The 20,559-nt window shown below is 41.9% G+C and overlaps 1 protein-coding gene across 2 annotated transcripts in view; it reads right to left on the reverse strand.

Moving 5' to 3' along the window:
- Positions 1-20,559, reverse strand: part of AXL (AXL receptor tyrosine kinase) — a 128,487-nt gene that overhangs the window by 97,057 nt on the left and 10,871 nt on the right. For both annotated transcript variants that reach the window (XM_089684266.1, XM_089684265.1), the window contains exon 2: positions 1,010-1,208. In XM_089684266.1, coding sequence (XP_089540392.1) covers positions 1,010-1,208 — 199 coding nt within the window. The remainder of the gene's footprint in view (positions 1-1,009; positions 1,209-20,559) is intronic.

Below are 20,559 nucleotides of genomic sequence, written 5' to 3' on the forward strand. Positions count from 1 at the left end.
TGCCATATATTAAATTTAGTTTTTTGGGTTTAGAAACACTTTAAAGCAGGGGTCTCCAAACTTTCTAAGCAAAGGGCCAGTTTACTGGACAAGACTGTAGCCAGTGGGAGTAGAAAATGTCGCTGCATCAATGCCCTATTAATGGGAAGTATAGTGCTCCATTGTTGGTATCAATGGGAAGAATATGGCCCCATTGATGTTGTCTGAAGGGGGAATCATGCCCATCATTGGTGGCACTTGGTGGAATACTGCACTACGAAACAGATAAAGGCCACATCCGCGCCACAGTTTGGAGACCAGTGGTTTAAAGGAAGCCTGATTGGAGATCAAAACACAGGCAGTCGTTCCGGCATTTTAAAAATGCTAGCTGCTTGACAGCCATGTGCTCCACTAGCTTTGATTATTTTAGAGTCATTGAACAAAGTAAATATGCTAATCAGGAGTTTTGACTTTATTGGCTGTGTGTCTGTGCCTCAAATAGTATTAAAGCCATGAGATCAGAAGTTTCCATTTCTGGCCAAATTATGAAGATGCTATTTACCTAGCTTTTGCATTGGCCTAATGGTTTCATTGTCTTCTGTGTCACTGACATGGTACAGATATTTAGATGAGTAAAGCCCTTAATCGACTGAAGTCCTTAATCGACTGAAAATGCAGAAGCAAAAAGGCTTAGTATGACAGCTAGGCAACTAGTATTGGCATGTTTAGTATCAATGTCAGATCAAGTATCAATGGCATCCTATATAATTTCTCAAACACCAAGTGAACCCCTAAAACGATATGCCTATGTTAATTGTTGCCAAAAAAGAGCAGTCTATAAACACACATAGATTATTTTTAATGTAATGAAGGTTCTTCCAAATTCCAAGAATGGCAGTTTATTATTAGACATGCAGAGTGTTTTAGAAGAATGACAGGTTGCTTAACCACAAAGATGGCCTCTATTCACTCATCACCAGATTTTCACCAGGATGACTGACCCAACTCTGGTGTTAAGAGTTCCACTTACCTCAGTTCACTGATGACCAGCCATTTGTCATCATCTTCTGGCACCTGGATCTGGTTAGTGTCGGCATAGGCCAAAGTTACTCCATCCCTCAGCCATTCCACATCTGGAGGCTCCCTTTCTCCACTTACAGTGCACCGAAGAACAATATCCTTCCCAAGTGAGGAGGTGACGTTGAGTGGACTCGTTGTAAAATAGATATCTATAATTCAGAAATTAATAGTTAGATTTACTGTATTGGCCCATGTAGTTCTACCAAAATACTATCTGGATGTCAATGAACTGTTTGGTGGATAGATGGTTAGGCAATGTTATTAGGGGATTCTCCCCTGAGACACAAAATGTATGCATTTTTCTCCAGTTCAACATTTCAAACAAATATTATATGATTTATATGTGCAAAGCAACATGTTACAAAATTAAAGTCTCTCGAGGTGAGGAGAGTGGAATGGTGATGCCAGTGCTCGCTCATATAATGTTGTGGGGGGGAGTTCAACAGCAACCAGGACATATTCATATTCTAACCCTTCTGCCAGCCGCCTTGTAATGCCCTTTTACTTTAGATTGTTAAGCTGGTTCCTGCACTGAGACCCGTAGTTAAAGTTTTCAGTGATGGCAGATCAAACCAGCATTCAACGCTGCTGGCAGCCAATAGTTGCCAGTGCTGATCAGTTTGTTCTGGTGGGGAGGGGAGTCACCCTGTCAGAACACAAAAGCACAGTGGGGGAGATCGCCGCACTAACATTGGTTTTATGTGTAGCTAGCCTTAGGCTGGGTACACACGGGTTGACTATCAACCAAAATATAGGCCAATTCAACAGAACCCGGACGACATTTGGATAGTTTGTACAGCTGTCTTTCCAAAAGAAGCTGGTCTAATAACCGGCTTTGGTTGAAGGAACCTGCTGGAAATCCAGCATCTGATCAGTGCTGGCAAGCAATGGTGGGGGGGTGATGGTGTCAGTTCCCATTTCAGAACACAAAAGCACAGAGGGGGAGATTGCCACACCAGCAATGCTTGTGTTGGTACAGCAGTCTCTCAGTTTTTTTCGTTCAGTCCACTGGGTTGAAAAAAAAAACTTTACATGTGTATGTGGCCTTAAGCATTATCCTACTGTATAGACACCCGCCAAGTCAAGCTTGGCCTACCTGTGCTGATAGCTTCACCAAATAAATCACATAGACACTTTCAGAAAAAAACATTTACTTTTTGGGGGGTTTTTTGCATAGTTTATTACATGAATGGACAGTCAATGATATGCAGAATTTTTCCAAAAGGTGGTAAAGGAAAGCAAGTGGGAGCTCCATGGTCCACATTTTGCCTTGTTCAGTTCTCCCACTCTCCTATTGACCCCCACACTTTGACCTCATCTCCCTTAATTACCTTGCTCCTACCTTATATGAACAACAGGAGGCTGCACCACTAAAACTGGGAGAACTAGTTGAAAGGGGACTCCTCATGCTACAGGCTGGCATCTGCCTTTCACAAAATACATGCAATCAAAAGAGAGCTCCTGCTGTCCTCTCTGTTTAGAAATGCCATTATGCTCTGTAAATCCTGTGTCATCTGTACAACTTGAACTAGTAAAGCTAAACTCTATCTGGGCAGGGGCGGACTGACAACTCATGGGGCCCCTGGGCAATAGGGGATCATGGGGCCCCTGTGTTCTTGCTCAAACTCAAAAAAGCCTATGAAAAAGGTACCAGGGGCATCTCAAGGGGCCCCCTACTGACCCCGGGCCCTCGGGCAGTGCCCGAGTTTCCAAATGGTCAGTCCGCCCCTGTATCTGGGTGACGTTTAATTTGCTAAATCTCTCTGTATCATAACCAATTGCCTTTTTTCTCATAAAATACTTTTTTCACCATTTTTACAACTGGCTGTTTTTAGTCTCCATGTGACAGGGTGACAATGTAGGAGCACAACTTAGGGACAGTTGTTACCTTTTAACAGGGAATGCCTGAAAGGAACCTCATGGCTGAGCCACCAGGGTTTATTTCAATAAGGTATTGTGCATGGAATTACTTTGCTACCCAGAAACCATAAACCTCAAAGCGGATTTCCAGCCATTTTTGTGTTTACTAAAAGTCAGCAGCTACAAAAACTGTAGCTGCTGACTTTTAATAAACACACACTTACCTGTACCAGGGTCCAGTGATGTTCTTTCCCTTGCTGTCCCTTCTCTCCTCCTCTCATTCACAGCGCTAGCATCTCAACTGTGGTCACTAGGCTGTGACAGCTTGCATCTTCACAGCCTGGTGTCCACTGCGCATGCGTGAGTCGCACTGTGCCTCCTAATTGGTCCGGCAGTCTTCTGGGACCTGTGAAAGTTCCCAGGAGCCTGCGGGAGGGAGGAGGGGGCTGAACGTCCAGCTCACTTCGCCGTGGCAAACTGAGCCGGAAGTGGGAGCGGGTACTTGTCAAAAACAGGTATCCACTCCCCCCCAAAAGGTGCCAAATATGGCAATGAAGGGGGGGGGAGGCAAAAAAGCAGAGCTTCCGCTTTTGAGTGGAACTCCATTTTAAATAATATAAATAAATACAATAAATATAACTAATATGAAATAAAATAAATAAATACAATAAACATAACTAAAAAATAAATTAAATGAATAAATAACATTTAAATAGCACAAAATGAATTCATTTTTATATATATTATTCGCTATTTAATTATTTTATATTAGTTATTGTAGTTATTTATATTGTGTGGGATGTCTGGGTAATGCGTAATTGCAAACACAATACTTAATTAAAGTATGACTAAAGGCAAAACTTTTTTTTTCTAGTTTTGGGTAGTGTGGAGAAGCATTAGAACCCCTGTCAGGTTTTTATTATGGTCTGTGTCCTCATTAGGGAGATTCACCCTCACTGCTTATCCTGTTTACAATTATCATTGGAAGTAAAAGAAATCCCAAATTTAGAGTTGTCCCCAGAATAGGAATAAAGGGGAAATATTATAATGGGGACTCTAGTTCTGGTGGCCTTGGCGACAACCAGGGATTCCATTATTTTGGAGGGATTTCCTCTCTCTTCCTGTTTTCCCTGGGGAGGGAAATCTCCCCAATGGGACACACATGGCAAAAAAACAAGCTGAAATGAGTTATAGCCCTGACTTACCCTATCCAAATGTTCTGCCTTTAGAGCTACTTTAATATCTTCAGTGCTATTACTACAACAGCTATCATAGTGGGTATAGTTAGGGAGGGCATAGAATACACTTATTATTTGATTTTTGTAAGATTTCAGATAAAAAAAATAAACTTTTGAAATGACATTAAAATGCTAGTGCTTATATGAAATTTTAGTAATTGCATTTAGATCAACTTTATTTTGTGTATTTATTTTAAAGCAAAAATTATATATAAGCAGCACAGAGATGTACAGTGGCTCATACATTAGTTTAAAAATATATAAATGTAAAAATGCTTAAGCAAAGGAAAATTAATCCTAAACCGTTTCCCTCAAAGATAAAAATTTCCAATAATAAATCAGTACCCACTGAGCTGAACATTAGCATTTCCTCAGCAAGACTTGGGTTTACCGTATTCGGAATGTTTCTATTCATGTCCTTTTGTCTTGCACTCATATGAACTTCTAACAGCAGGCTCCCTGTGAGGACATTGTGTGTAGAGATGTCATTGTCCTGGAGTAACTTTGTGAAGACAGCCGAAGCCTTTGACCAATAACTCTGTGTAGTTGAATCACTCTTTTCTCTGCCATAATGAATGGCTTTCCTCATGTACTGGCTGTGTGCGCCTTGCCAAAGACCTACTGACTCATTCAACATACACTGCGAGCTGATTGTCTATTAATTTCCACACAATTCTACCTTAGGAAAGATTACTATGAGCACAACAAATGCAAAGACTTTTCATTGTGTGACAAAGCAGCGTGTTTGTTGGGACATTCAATAGGCTGTTATTATCTTGTTAATACATTGAACAGAGTCATGATTATCAGCACAGATATGCTCTACTACTATACAATATGGTGTAATCTTATCATTATATAGATAATGACTTTGGAAAAGTTTTGATTGTTATACATGTATAGAGCAACCTCTCTCAATCTTTTCAACACAGAGGAACCTATGAAATAACTTTCTTGTCTCGGGGAACCGAGTGATACATTAGTGATACAACGTGTGATACATTAGTGTGATGGTTAGTGAGAAGAAAGCTCCTTACACTTTTGGCCATTGGGAAGAGGAATGGGGGATGCTATTGTACAACTCTTGGTCTTGCCCGAAATTTGGCCATTACTGGAAAGAGGTTTGAAGACTCAGTCGACAATTCACGGATTTCCCGGTCTCATACAATTTTTCCTTCTTCCTCTTCCATTGCTCTAACATCCTGTTAAGACCTACAAGAAATTGGTCCTCCATCACTTGTTTAATGCTGCCAAAGCCTACATCACTCTACGATGGAAGGATCCAAACCTCCCTTGCATCTCATTGTGACTCAACAAGGTTGAGGACAGCAACAAGTTGGAAGATTTAGTCCTACTCTGATGAGGGCAAGGCCCTACTGTAAACTTCTTCTAGTGATTGACCTCTTTCTGCCCTTCATTTTAACACACGCACCCATGCATAGCACTCCCCCTCCTATTGCTACCCCCCTTTTTTTATCTCTTTTTCTTTCCTTCTCTACGCCCTTTTCTGTACTCTTCTTGTTCTTCCAAGTTTCTCTTCTCCTTCCCTGAAAACTGGGTATCCAACTGAGCATGTACTGTGTCTGGTAACTGGCAGTATGGTAGTTTGGTGACATCTCTGATTATCACTCTCCCTTTAGGGGTGCTCTAATTCCAATGACCTGCGGCACATAGCTGATGCATAGGATATTCTCCCCACCCCTAGGTTTGTTCTTTTCATTAAATGGACCTCTTCACATTTGAAGACACTGTTCTTTCTGGCATCTGTTATATGACATTCATTTTGTACTTTTGCACTTTGTGTTCTGTGTACATACATTGTCTGTCCTCTTATTGCATGATCATTAACCTTATCTAAAATGTTGCTGCTGTGTTGTCCTGCACTGCTTTGTTGGCTACTTTATTTGTATAAATAAAGAATTTGAATTAAAAAAAAGATCAGTGGTGTCAGTGGGAACTTGAGGCAGAAATTGCTCATTGCTCAAGAAACCCCTAACAACCTCTGGAGGAACCCGAGTTGAGAGACCCTGGTATAGAACAAGGGTCCGTTACTGGATATTAGGGAGGCCTCACATAAATTCCACCTGGAAATGGATGTAATATATATTTATTCTATATACTTTCCAAGAACAAAAATGTAACATATTGTATTTATAATGAGCAGGACCCTCTGATCCCTCCTGTACTAATTTATATTGTAATTTAACTGTCTGCTCTTATGTTGTAAAGTGCTGCATAAACTGTTTGCACTGTATAAATCCTGTATAATAATAATGCTATGTAATTATTGGTCCTTAGATGTGGTGTCTGCATTAGCTTTCAATTTTTAGTCTTTTTTTTTGTTTATTTTAACCTTTTAATCCTTCCAGTAGCAAACTTCCTGTCCTAAGGCAACAATGTTCAGTTGCTGCACTGTTTCTTTGAAGAAGCAGCGTTGTCACCATAGTACAGCAAGTGTGCTAGAACTACAAAACACCTCCACCTCTGCTCATCTCTATAACATAGGGTGAGGGGTATTGATGAGAAGAGAACTTGGAACAACGCTAACTCATAACAGTCAGCAAGAACAGAGAACATAGGAGGTTATCAACACAAGATTTCCGTCAGGATCAACAGTTACCGCTTTGAACTTATAGAACCCATATAACAGTTTGGTATAATTAACAGTCCAAAAAGCAAAAAAAAAAGAAAAAGTGGTTGTAAAGACAGGGTGTTTTTTTTTCATCCTAATGCATTACCTGTATTAAGGTAAAAAACACCCCACCAACTATTACCCCCCCCCCAACAAAAAACCCCCACTTACCTGAGTTTGTCAGAGATCCTGCTGCCAATCAAATGGTGCGAGGGGGGAGCTGGCAAGGCTGAGCCACATGTCTGTGTTAATGTACACAGGCAGCATGGCTCGGAAGCGAGCCACACGTGTGTCACTATAACAAGCCGCTTCCTATGGGGGCACAGAGAGGAGATGAGGAGCCTGGAGCATTGGCGGGAGACCCCAGAAGAGGAAGATCGGGGCTGCTCTATGCAAAACCATTGCACAAACCAGGTAAGTAACATGTTTGTTATTTTAATTTGAAAAAAAAACTATGCTTTACAATCACTAGAGGTTCATTGTTAGGGTTTACGTGTACTTTAACAGCATCCTGACCACCCTATAGCAGAACTACTGCTACAGGATGGCAGGGCTGTGCAAAATCATGAATATATATGTGATTTTGTATTTCTGGGTATGCTACATTGGCGGATCCGAAAAATTACTCCTGCGGTTGGGGATGGACTCAACTTGGGCTATGGCTACATCCCGGATGTCCTGGTATGTGCACTCCTTGCTGCCCTCAATGGACCGGGGTAGTCCAAATGCACTGGATATAAAGAAAACAAACAGAGGGCGCAGCGGTCAGTGCATTACCGTAAAAGGGCTCTGAGGAAGAGGCAAGTCCTTGAAATGTGTTAGCCTGTTGGAAGTCCAGGGTTCCCATTGCGGATGGACATGTAGTGTGGATTGGACAGTGCTGTTCTTTATGATGTGCCTTTTATATTTATGTCATTTGTGAGTATGCTACCTATTTTTATTATTTCAATAAATGTTTTTGTAAGGTAATGCACTAGGCCGGTGCACCCTCTGTTTGTTTTCTTTTTATCCAGTACATTGGCGGCTACAGCTGTCGATCACCAGGTCCCAGCAGGAGATTCCCCACCAGCACCCGGTGATCGACGAGTATCACTGACAGCGGAAAGGTCTGTATGTAAACAATACAGATCTCTCCCCTGCAGGGGCGGACTGACCATTTGGAAACTCGGGCACTGCCCGAGGGCCCGGGGTCAGTAGGGGGCCCCATGAGATGCCCCTGGTACCTTTTTCATAGGCTTTTTTGAGTTTGGGCAAGGACACAGGGGCCCCATGATCCCCTATTGCCCGGGGGCCCCATGAGTTGTCAGTCCGCCCCTGCTCCCCTGTCAGCTCCAGCATGCTGCTTTGTATGGCTCTGCATAGCAGAATCAATGACAGTAATTCTAGTACCAGACCTCCACTGTAAATCTAAAGTGATACACTGTAAGGGTTTTTAAAGCCTTGCCTGTGGGTAGTAACATTTTTGTTGATTGTTACTGTTGCATGAGCATGCAAAATATTAAAGCGTATCTATTTACTTGGTGTAACATCATCTTTTGTATGTTACCATAAATTGGGTAATGTATTGTGTTTTTTTTTCATTAAAATTCAAAAAAGTTTATATTTTCCAAAAAGTTGCATTTGAAAAACCCCTGCGTAAATACCACGTGACATTAAAAATTACAGCACCCACCAATTTATTCTCTAGGAACTATGCCCTAAAAACATGTAATGTTTGGGGGTTCTGATAAATTTTCTAGCGAAAAATACTAATTGTTGAATGTAAACAAAAAATGCCAGAAATGGATTGGATCAGTATAACTATGTAAAAACGGCCATACCTGAGAATTAATAAAACAGCCAGTAAATAGCATTTTCAGAAGGAGGACAGTAGTGGCAGCCCTTATATGTCTTTCATGACAGCTATACAATAAAATATAGACGTTTCACTCTGAAATGTTTACAATGGTAATATAGCTTATGCAGAGAAAACTCAATATTGCATATATAGTCAATTTAGTGGAAATGAGTCACATGGAATTTTGAGGTTAAAAAATAGAAAAACAACATCTATAAAAATCAGAAACAAGAAGTATCTCTTGCACAATTTTGTCAGTTTCATTGTTAGTACTTTTTTTTCAGGCTGATTTTTTCTAATGATGTTAAAAGTTTTATTTTTGTCTTTCTTTGCACTGCCCATCTTCTACTGGGAGAATGCAGACGCCAACACTGGCTTATCTCTACTCTGTCAGAAGAATATATAAAAGTTGTCCAAAATATGGTGCACATATAACTTTTCAGCCCCCCCAAGGGACAAGGCTTGTCAGACTGGTCTTGTTGGACAAAGGACAGGGCGACATGGGAGCTTCTGATGCCTGAACCTGATAACTGTGGCATGCAAATTCCTAACTGAGCTAATGGCTATGCCATGAAAGTAATGATCTGACCCTGTCACACATTGAGTGTTTTCTAGAGAGGATGTTCTTGTACTACAGGGTCACAGTAAGGCATGAATGGTCCTTGGATGAACCTATGCCTAAATATACAGCTCACTGCAGGTAAACGTTGCATACCAACATACCAATAGATATAAGGTGGTTAAAATTTCAGATTGCTGGACATTCTTTATGTTCTGAATGCCAGCCAAGTGTGCATGTTTACAGTATGCCTTGTGCCTGCATCCCTGAACTTATATCAGCAATAATAATGATCTCCTAAGAAAATCTATTCTGGTTAATGATTTTTTTCCCCAGAATACTCAGATTATGGGTGCATGCATAGCTGGGAGGTGACTGAAGCCCATAGATATATAGAGTTCCAGCACACAACCTGTGATTAATAGCCTCAGCCCTCTTCCTCTGCACCGTGTAAAGGGGAAGACATGTCCATTCCCTCTAATCAGCTCTCAGAGCTCTCACCACTCACTGAGCCCTGCAGTGTGTTATTTCAGTTTTCCGCCCCTAGTTTTCTGAAAGCTCAGACAAGCTTTATAAAGTCTGAACTTTGAATGGATATAGAGAAGAGAAGACTGCAACTAAACAGGTAAAGGTTAAGTAGGAGGATTTGTTTCATCCCTGTGTATCATCTTAGGCCAGCCACTTCACTCGGTATACAGTATGTAAAAGTTTACAACCACTTTAAGGATGCCTTTAAGCTGGTGATATCTTTAAACAAGTGGACTGATCAAAAAATCTGAATGGATTACCCCATCCACACCTACAAGGCAGATGGGGAAGTCCTACCCACTGTGCTATTGTATCCTGCCAGTGGGACTCTTCCACTGTCAGAATACACTGATCCACATTGTAGCCAATTGACTGTGTGTGCTGATCAGGTGAAAACTTACCACAGTCCTGTTAGGGTGGAGTTGATCCTTAGAATGACAATGGATGGATTGAAATGAGGCTGATCCCTGCTGAACAGGCTGAATTTTAATCCATCTATAGCCAGCTTTATTCTCTACCTTGTTCTACAGCTTTAAAGGCATAGTCCACCTTATGAATATAATGGCCCATACAGGCAAGGTATCCTAGTATATTACAATACCCGGTGCCTCTTTGCAAAATACAATGCATTGTGATTGGCAGCCTACACCTGAGTTAACCTTCACCTGAGTGGTGGAGGTATGGGAGCGAGCGATGCTATGTTTAGTGGACAAAGGGGAGTTTGCTTGAGCTCCTGCCGGAGGAGGACACCAGGACATTACCTACTGTATGCAGCCTGGGCTACCATGGTGAATTACAGCTTTACTATTGGCGAGATGGCATCTGGTTAATTAGTGTGAGCCAAGCTGGCCAAGTAAGTTAAAATAGTCTCATTCCTAGAGTTCTACTTTAAATTCTGGATTTTCCAGTATTTACTGTCTTGGTGAAAAAGATCCACAGGGCAAATTGAAAGGGTGAATATACCTAACAGGGACTCAGATAGTAATGAACATTTTGCAGGGGTTCTAATTCTTCCTTCTTCATCCAAAACTAAACAAAACGTTTGTGCTCTACAAACACTTTAACAGCAGGTATGGCTACTTTAGGTCAGACCTCACCAATAATTATGCTGTGTATAAAAGTGAGCATTGTTCCGTCCAGTTTCCAGTGTCTGAATGAATAATCTTGCAGAGATTATATAACATTCTTCTTCACATTCTCTATTCCGTGATTTCTGGCCCATTACACAGAAAAGCAGAATGCTCAGTACCCTATAAGGTTGAAAGTCTCTTTTTGTTAGACTGACTAGGAGTTCCCCTAAACCTTGAAGGAGCTTTGAACTGGAGATGTTGGGAGAATGACTCAGATCCATGGCAGCACACTCATTCAGCTTGTTTGCATTACTCAAAAATGACTAAGATTTCTGTGATAATGCCATCTGTATGCAAAGTGTGAGAGCCTGTGCAGCTGAATGAGTCGTTTTCATTAATAAAAGGAATCTACTGTGCCGTAATACACAACTGTATTATCCAAAGGCCACTGCACTGCAGAAAAGTCAATGAACCTATTCAATAACCCAACTCAAGAGAAAGGGATAAGGTAGAGTAAACCTCTACAATTATAATATTTAAAAAGAAAACACTTTAAAGTGACCCTATCAGTCGCGAAATTCCATCTGAAAGTTTCTGTGATAGAAGAAAGGTTATAACCTCTCCTACCTTTGCTCCAATATAGCACTGCAGCCTTTACTAGAATCTTTGACATTTCCAGAAATATTGGATGGCTGTGTCTCCTGCTGCATGCCGTGTCTCCATACTCCTCTATTTCTGTTGTGTTCTTTAATGATGTAGGAGTTGGGTGATGGAACCCCAATGTGCGGCACAGAACATGGCCATCCGAAACTCCTGAAAGTGATGAATGTTAAAAATTTGGTAGCTCTGAGACAGACAAAAGAGGTAGGTAGAGGACACAGGCTCCTGTGTAAGTATAACACTTCTTCTGTTGTATGAAATGTTTAGATAAAATATTTTTTCCCAGTGCCTGGGTCTCTTAACTTCACCGCGGCTGGCCAGTTCTGAGTGGACGTCATATGACGTCCTCCCAGAACGCGCTCTCCTGCGCGCCCCAGGGGGCGCGCACCCGGCGATCTCCGTGATCGCTGTGCCCTACGGACACAGCTGATCACGTGATGTGGTGAAAGGCCGATCCCACCGGCCTTTTACCACGTGATCAGCGGTGTCCAATGACACGCTGATCACAGGGAAATGCAAGTGCCGGTTCTCGGCTGCACTTTCCTCACGCTGTCAGATCGTGAGGAAAGTACTGCCGAGAACCGGCAGTTGTCAGAGCGGGGATCGGCACCGATCATCAGGGCACTGATGATCAGTGCCCTGATGATCGGTGCCCAGCAGTGACACCCGCAAGTTCCGCCCAGCAGTGCGCCCACTAGCCCCGCCCACCCGTTCCCAGCAGTGCCCCCACCTGTGCCCAGCAGTGCCCCCACCTGTGCCCAGCAGTGCCCCCACCTGTGCCACTCTGCAGTGCCACCTACCTGTGCCCAGAAGTGCCACCTACATGTGCCCAGCAGTGCCACCAACCTGTGCCCACCCACCAGTGCCACCCACCTGTGCCCACCAGTGCCACCCACCTGTGCCCACCCACCAGTGCTGCCCACCAGTGCCACCCACCAGTGCAGCCCAGCAGTGCTGCCAGTCAGTGCCACCAGTCAGTGCCCAGGGGTTGTGCCAGTCAGTGCCGCCAGTCAGTGCCCAGAAGTGATGCCAGTCAGTGCCGTCTATCAGTACCCATCATCAGTGTCACCTATCAGTGCCGCCTATCAGTGCTGCATATCAGTGCCGCCTATCCGTGACCCCTAATTAGTGCTGTCTATCAGTGCCGCCTATCCGTGCCACCTCATTAGTACAGCCTATCAGTGCCCTTTAGTGCTGCCTATCAGTGCCCATCAGTGCCGCCTATCAGTGCCCATCAGTGCCGCCTCATCAACGCAAATCAGTGAAGGAGAAAAAATACCTGTTTGAAAAATTTTATAAAAGAAACAAATAAACTTTTTTTTTTTTCAAATTTTTTGCACTTTTTTTAATTTATAGCGCAAAAAGTAAAGCACCCAGTGGCGATTAAATACCACCAAAAGAAAGCTCTATTTGTGAGAAAAAAATGATCAAAATTTCATATGGGTACAATGTTGCATGACTGCGCAATTGTCAATCAAAGTGCGACAGCGCTGAAAGCTGAAAATTGGCCTGGTAAGGAAGGGGGTATAAGTGCCTGGTAGGCAAGTGGTTAAAGATGCTTACAAGGATCACAGAGAATCTGCTTAGTCTTTCAGTTTTTGATTCAAAAAGTCTTTCAGTTTTTTTGGAGAGGATATTGCTTTATTCACTTTCTTGGATCCCCTTGTAACCTGAGAATCCCTGAATTTGATGCATGACTAGTGCACCCAAGATAGATTCATCCAGACCCCACTACACCACCGTTACCCTTTACCCTTCCATACCAATCCCCTTTACTTACTATACTTACAGAAAACACAACACCAATTTTGGAGTAAAATGGCCAGCACGGCCTTTTATTAACAAATCAAGTTTAAACACATCAACCATTCCTTATAACAGAAAACATAAAGAGTTGTTGTTGGTCTTTGAAGGCACCCCCAAAACGAAATGCACCTGTGGACAACCATATTCCACTAGGCCTCCAGCCGCAACCAACCAGCTCGGAGACAACCATACCGTCCGCAGTGCAGCACCACCACCTTCCAGTTAAACCTCGGTTAACTGGGAATGTTCCCGGGCACACCATACCAACGATGGGTCCCACACAATTTTGTACCTCCAAGATGAGAACCGCCTCCAAAGACCAACCACCACCCAGGAACCAAAATAACCCCCCCCCCCCAGGAGGAACACAACATTCACCAAACAGGGCGGGCGGGAGGGAAGCTCTCTCTCCCACGTCCAGCTCCCAACTGACGCCCCTCCCCAGAACACCCCACCCTAAAGTGCAGGAGACCCCACCTACACTCTCCTCTACCAACCAGATCCCCCAGCTATCCTTTACCAACTCTAAACAATCATTAACCCTCACACGTCTTCCTTCCCACTCTGGGCCTAGTCATGCCTGCCCTTCGCTAATTCTTTTCTTCTTTTATCGCTGCGGGCATTTCTGTAGAGCTATTTCCAAACACACCCACTGCATGATTTGTAAGGCCTCTCTCCTGCAGAGATCTGCTTTAAGAAAAAAAATACTGATAATCTTAATCGCTTGTAACAATGCTTAGCTATGGGTATGTGCTCTGATTTAAAGATGACCATAGATGCAAAAGCACACTATTATTTTTTTAAAGTTCTGTATAGACATATCTATTTGAATCTGGTTATCTTAATATAAATAATGTTACTAACATCTGTCGATGTACAATCCTTCCATTGCTAGGAGGCAGGCAGCTTCTCACTGGAGCTGCCTAGCATTCTACAGCTGCTAAGATGCAGAAGGCTTCCCAGTGAAGCTGCTTTGCATCCTTCCATTGCTAGGATTCAGACAACTTCCAAATGCAGTTACTTAGTAGCATCCTTCCTTTGCTAGGAAGCAGGTGGCTTCTCAATTAAATTGCCTAGAGTCTTTCTGTTGCTAAGATGCAGGAAGCTCCTCACCAGGGGCGGACTGACAACTCATGGGGCCCCCGGGCAATAGGGGATCATGGGGCCCCTGTATCCTTGCCCAAACTCAAAAAAGCCTATGAAAAAGGTACCAGAGGCATCTCATGGGGCCCCCTACTGACCCCGGGCCCTCAGGCAGTGCCCGTGTTTCCAAATGGTCAGTCCGCCCCTGCTTCTCACCAAAGCTGCCTATTGTCTTTTGACTGCTAGAACTCAGATGGATTCCCTGTGAAGCTGCCGGGCATCCTTTCATTTCTAGGACATGGGTGACGTCATAATGAAGCCTCCTAGCAACCTTCCATTGCTAGGACACAGACAGATTCTAAATGAAGTTGCTTTGTGTCCTACCGTTGCTAAGATGCAGTCAGCTGCTTACCAAGGCTGCCTAGTTTCTTCTGCTAGAATTCAGATGGCTTTCCAGTAAAGCTTCCTAGTATCATCCCATTGCTAGGACAAAAATGGTTTTCTAAATAAACCCACCTAGTATCCCTTATTGCTAGGATGCAGATATCTTCTCAACTAAGCCACTTATAATTTTTCCATTGCTAGGACGTAGATGGTTGCTCAATGAAGCTGCCTAGCATTCTTCTATTCCTAGGATGCAGGCATCCGTACATGGTTTCTCAATAAAGCTGTCTAGGAAGCAGACCACTTACAAAACAAGTCACCTAGCATTCTCCCATTGCTAGGATGTAGAAGATTTCTCAACTAAGCCATCTATTGTCCTTCCATTGCTAAGATGCAGATGGATTTTCAACTAAGCCACCTAGAATACTTCCATTGCAAGGATGTAGATGGTTCCCCAATAAAGCTGCCTAGTGTTTTTCTATTCCTAGGATGCAAGCAGCTCCAATAAATTGCACTAAAGTAAACTTTAGTGATAAAAATGCTGTATTTTTGTTGCAGGTGTGTGCATAAATGCTTACTCATTGTATACAGAATATCGGCTGAACATCTTCTTTGAAGTGATGCACAGTAATGTAATCCATATAGCCTTAATCTTTTGTCATTCAGCCTATGGGCTAAATGAAAAAAATCTAATAGATTACTCCATCCACAATATTCAGCACAGATGGACCAAACTCCCAATTAAAGCTATTGCATTCGGAAAATTCTGATCAGAATATCCAAACAGGAGCTGCAGCCATTCTTTGATTAGCATGATAGGTGGTTGGATGTAGTCACTGTTTGAATGAAAATCTTACTCCTGGTCAATTCGATTTTTCAAAGGATATTGCATGGGAGAGGGCCAATAGGACCACCCACAGAGGGAATTTTGTCTGTTTCAATAGGGAAATTTGAACAGTATATGGCCAAATTTTCTCTGTCAGTCTAACCTAGGTAATTGGAAATACACTATATTGCCAAAAGTATTGGGATGTCTGCCTTTATACACACATGAAGTTTAATGGCATCCCAGTCTTAGTTCGTAGGATTTAGTATTGAGTTGGCCCCGCCCTTTGCAGCTATAACAGCTTCAACTCTTCTGGGAAGGCTGTCCACAAGGGTTAGGAGTATGTCTATGGGACATTTTGACCATTCTTCCAGAAGTGCATTTGTGAGGTCAGGCACTGATGTCGGATGAGAAAGCCTGGCTCGCAGTATCCACTCTAATTCATCCCAAAGGTGTTTTATCAGGTTGAGGTCAGGACTCTGTGCAGGTCAGTCAAGTTTCTCCACCCCAAACTCGCTCATCCATGTCTTTATGGACCTTGCTTTGTGCACTGGTGCGCAGTCATGTTGGAACAGGAAGGAGCCATTCCAAAACTGTTCCCACAAAGTTGGGAGCATGAAGTTGTCCAAAATGTCTTGGTATGCTGATGCCTTAAGAATTCCCTTTACTTGAACTAAGGGGCCAAGCCCAACCCCTGATAAACAACCGCACACCATAATCCTCCCTCCACCAAACTTTACTTAACTTGGCACAATGCAGTCAAGTACTATTCTCCTGGCAACCACCAAACCCAGATACATCCATCTAATTGCCAGACAGAGAAGTGTGATTCGACACTCCAGAGAACACTTCTCAACTGCCCTATTGTCTAGTGGCGGCATGCTTTACACCACTGCATCCGATGCTTTGCATTGCACTTGGTGATATAAGGTTTGGATGCAGCTGCTCGGCCATGGAAACCCATTCCATGAAGCTCTCTACACACTGTTGTTGTGCAAAACTGAAAGCCATATGAAGTTTGGAGGTCTTTAGTTAATGACTTTGCAGACAGTTGGTGACTTCTGTGCTCTGTCATTTTTGTTGTTCCCAGTTGCTTCCACTTTGTTATATTACCACTAACAGTTGACTGTGGAATAATTAGTAGCAAGGAGATTTCACAGATGGACTTATTGCACAGGTGTCAACCTATCATGGTAATATGCTTGAATTCATTGAGCTCCTGAGAGCGACCAATTCTTTCACAAGTGTTTGTAGAAGCAGTCTGCATGCCTAGGTGATGATTTTATACACCTGTGGCCATGGAGGTGATTGGAACATCTGAATCCAATGATTTGGAGGGGTGTCCCAATACTTTTGGCAATATAGTGTAACATACCCATTTATACTGTGGATTAGCAGAAATGCAGCACTGATGCTGAGTGCATGACTAATATACAGTTTAGCCACTAGAGAGAAATTTGAACTACAAACATAAAATATAGTATAGAAAACACAGAAAAATTTAAAAGTTACAGTAAAAATTACTTTCAGATGACTTTTACAATATTAACCTATAGTGTGCGCTCACTAAACATACACTATAGTCCCCTGTTTCAGATGATCTAATGCCTAAAGCTATATTTACTGTAAATAGACACTAAAGTGTACATACACCCATTTCACAGTGTGCCATTTTCCTAACAATTCACTGCTCAAGAGAGGTAACAATCGCCCAAACTAACAATCTGTTTAGCTCCAGTTCTGTTAATGATCACACAGCTTTGAAAAATGACACAAGATACAAACTGGTTTGGTGACATGACATGCTTGTAACATGACACAGAATACAGGACAAAGGAAAAAAGACAAATTCATAACATTACTAAACTCAACAATTTATCACAAGGTGAAAACATGCAGCACTTTGCTTTGATCATCCCAGAAGGAAATGCATTGGTGAAGACTTTCAACAGCCATGAACTTTTCTTGCAACCTTGGAACAATCTTCCCTTGTATGGAGCATGAATGGTTATGCTGGCGGGTCACAAAAGTTGGCAGGGATGTGGTGGGTTGGGCTTTTTCAGCCAACTTTGTAAATATCTGTGTTAATAAAGTAGAATGGAATGCTCTAACCCAGTTCCCCCTACTACTAATGGAGGATGCAGAGATTTCCGAACATTAACCAAATAGCAATGTGCAATGGACTGCCTAAGGGTCATTTCTGAACAATCAGGTCAGTTCCTGAAAGCCCAATTGAAGTCTTATTTTATATTTTATACTGCCAGGCTGCACAAAAAGTAGAGAATGTGGCATTATTACTTTTTTACTATGTTTTTATGCTCAATACTGTATTATAAGCTGCCCTGTGACAGCAGAATGCTGGAGAGCCGGACCGCTGGACTCTGTGTGAGAGCAATAGTCTGGCTCTCCAATATGAATCTGACATAAACAACTACTGTAGTTAAAAAAATAAAACCATACTAACACCATATTACTTGTTATTCATTAATGTATCTAAGGCACAAACTTTTCTTTTTTTCCCTTAAAGCCTAGTACACACGATAAGAAAAATGGGTGAAAAATACTGCTTTTGGAATGATCGCCCGATAATCTGATCATTAGTACAAAGCTTTCGAGAGCCGATCACAACAGTTCCTGTGAAAATATCCTACAGGGACAAGCATGAAAATTTTTCTTGTGCGATAACAGAACAAATAATTTTCATTTAATCAGCACAATATGCGTCTGTAAAAAAATCGACTGACCAAGATCCTCGGAAATGAAAGAATACATTACAATAAATTACATCAATTCCAAAGTTGTATTCTGTCTTACGAGAATTTTCATATCTTTAGTAACCTCTTCATTTTAGATATGAGACTATCATGCAAAAAAAAAGGACAATCATTTGTCTGGTTTTCTCATCATGTGTACAAGGCTTTCAACAGTGTGATGAAGAGTTAGCACCCCTGTCAAACTTTTTTAATGCTGAAAGTAGAAGAAAGCTGTGGGATGCTGGATCTCCTAAAGCAGTATGTGTTTCCAGTCAGGTGTTAAGGCCTAAGTGCAAGTTAAAAAAACACAAAAATCAGCACAATGGACAGTTGGTATTGCACGATGTGCCCCTTGTGCTGATGCCCCTTCTGTGAAATTTTCCTCCATCCTTCACACCTCATCTACGCAAGGGTTAATAGAGCTAAAGTGCTGTCACAGGCTTTCATCAAGAGTGTCTGATTATGCCCACCCTTTCTCCCCAGCTGCTCTATTCATAGAAGCCGTACTATAGCTATTATGAATGAAACAGGATCTATGAATGGAGGATGGACGAATGATTGAAAGGTCTGCCCCCTCCATTCATAGATCATGCATTTATTCTATGAATGGAACAGCTGGACTACACTATATTGGGGCAACACAGTACACTACGATTCACAATGCATTCACATCTGTGATGTGCTGAAGGGAAGGTATATTTCCTTTACATTATATATGTGCATTGGAGTGTAATTCAGAATAAATAGCAATGCACATATACTGTTCATTCTAGCGTGCTCACCCTAAGGCATCTTTCACATGGGCATTCCGTATGTCCATTTTTCATCTGTCCATCTACAGATGAAAAACAGATCCCCATGTATTTCCATGGGCTAGCAGATGTAAACGGATGATCATCCGTTTACATCCATTAATGTCCGTATCAGTTAACATCTGTTTTTTTGAACAGAAGAAAACCATATTTTTCTTCCATAAAAAAAATGAAATGAATGAAAAACGGATATAAACGGATGAAAAATGGATGTAAACGGACAAAATCGGATGACAAATAGATGTAAATGGATGTAAACGGATGAAAAATGGATGAAAACGGAAGTAAAACAAATGACAGATGTAAACTGATGAAAAATGGATGTAAACTGTTTTCTTTGAAAAAACGTGACTGAAGTGATGAAAAAAACAGAACACCCATGTAAAAGGACCCTTACACACATCATAAAAAGTGATATGCATATGCCAAGGTATGAATAGAACCTCAGTATATTGGCAACTTTATTTCGAGAGGCATCTGCAAATGTATCATTTTGTAGCTGTGCCAATCTTCCAGCATACTTTTCTCCAAAAATATTTAGCAATGTTGAAACAATTCCAAGGACAAAGGCCCCCCCACATCTCACTATGCCTATCTTTTGTTACAGTTTAACCACTAAGAGCGTGCTAACCAGGTACAAAGAAAGCAGCTGGCCATGAAAACGTACTTTCTATTCTGTACTGCTACAGTAGGACATTCTATGGGATGATTATTTTATTATAAGGGATGTTGAAAAAAAAAAATCAAAACCAGAGAATATTAAAAGGTGCCATAATATTTAATGGATAAGAGGATCTTTGCCAAAAAACGTTATTGAAACAGTTAAAGTGGAATTCCATGACAACCATTTTTTTTTTGTTTTGTATGGAGTGTGAAGCGTTAGAACCCATTTTAGGTATTAACTGCTATCTGGGGCTCCATAGGGAAGATTTCCCCATTGCTTTGTTTCCAAGAGAGGGAAAATCTTTCCAATGGGATCACATAAAGCGTATAGATTTGCCACTCTATTCTAATACAAATGTGTTTTTATTGCTTTATGTGTCTCTTTAAGAGAGCTATTGGCACTTGATATAATTTTGTGTGAAATCCTGGCCAGCTAGGGCACAGCAATTAAAACATGACAGAGATTCTAACTGCTCGCTGCTCTATCCAAAAATATCCACTTAACAAATGTGCATCAAATCCCAAGAAGATGACTGTTTTCTAAACAGTTCAAGTGATTGCAAAGCCAAATTTGTTATATTAAGTGTTCTGTGCAATGCTTTTGCACATAACAGCCCCAAAACTTCTTTTGGGCTCACCTGCTGGTGCGCCAGGCTTCTCCTCTTCTCTGTGTGCCCCCATAGCAAGCTGCTTACTATGAGTGCATACTTGTGCTCACAGCAAGTCAGCTATTGCAGCATCAGGAAAAAATATACATGAATGGACAAAAGATGGCCGCCAGCCTAGCAT

Source organism: Staurois parvus, unplaced genomic scaffold (assembly GCF_062004578.1).
Source record: "Staurois parvus isolate SC_StPar_1 unplaced genomic scaffold, SC_StPar_1.0 ptg000340l, whole genome shotgun sequence".
Taxonomy (NCBI): domain Eukaryota; kingdom Metazoa; phylum Chordata; class Amphibia; order Anura; family Ranidae; genus Staurois; species Staurois parvus.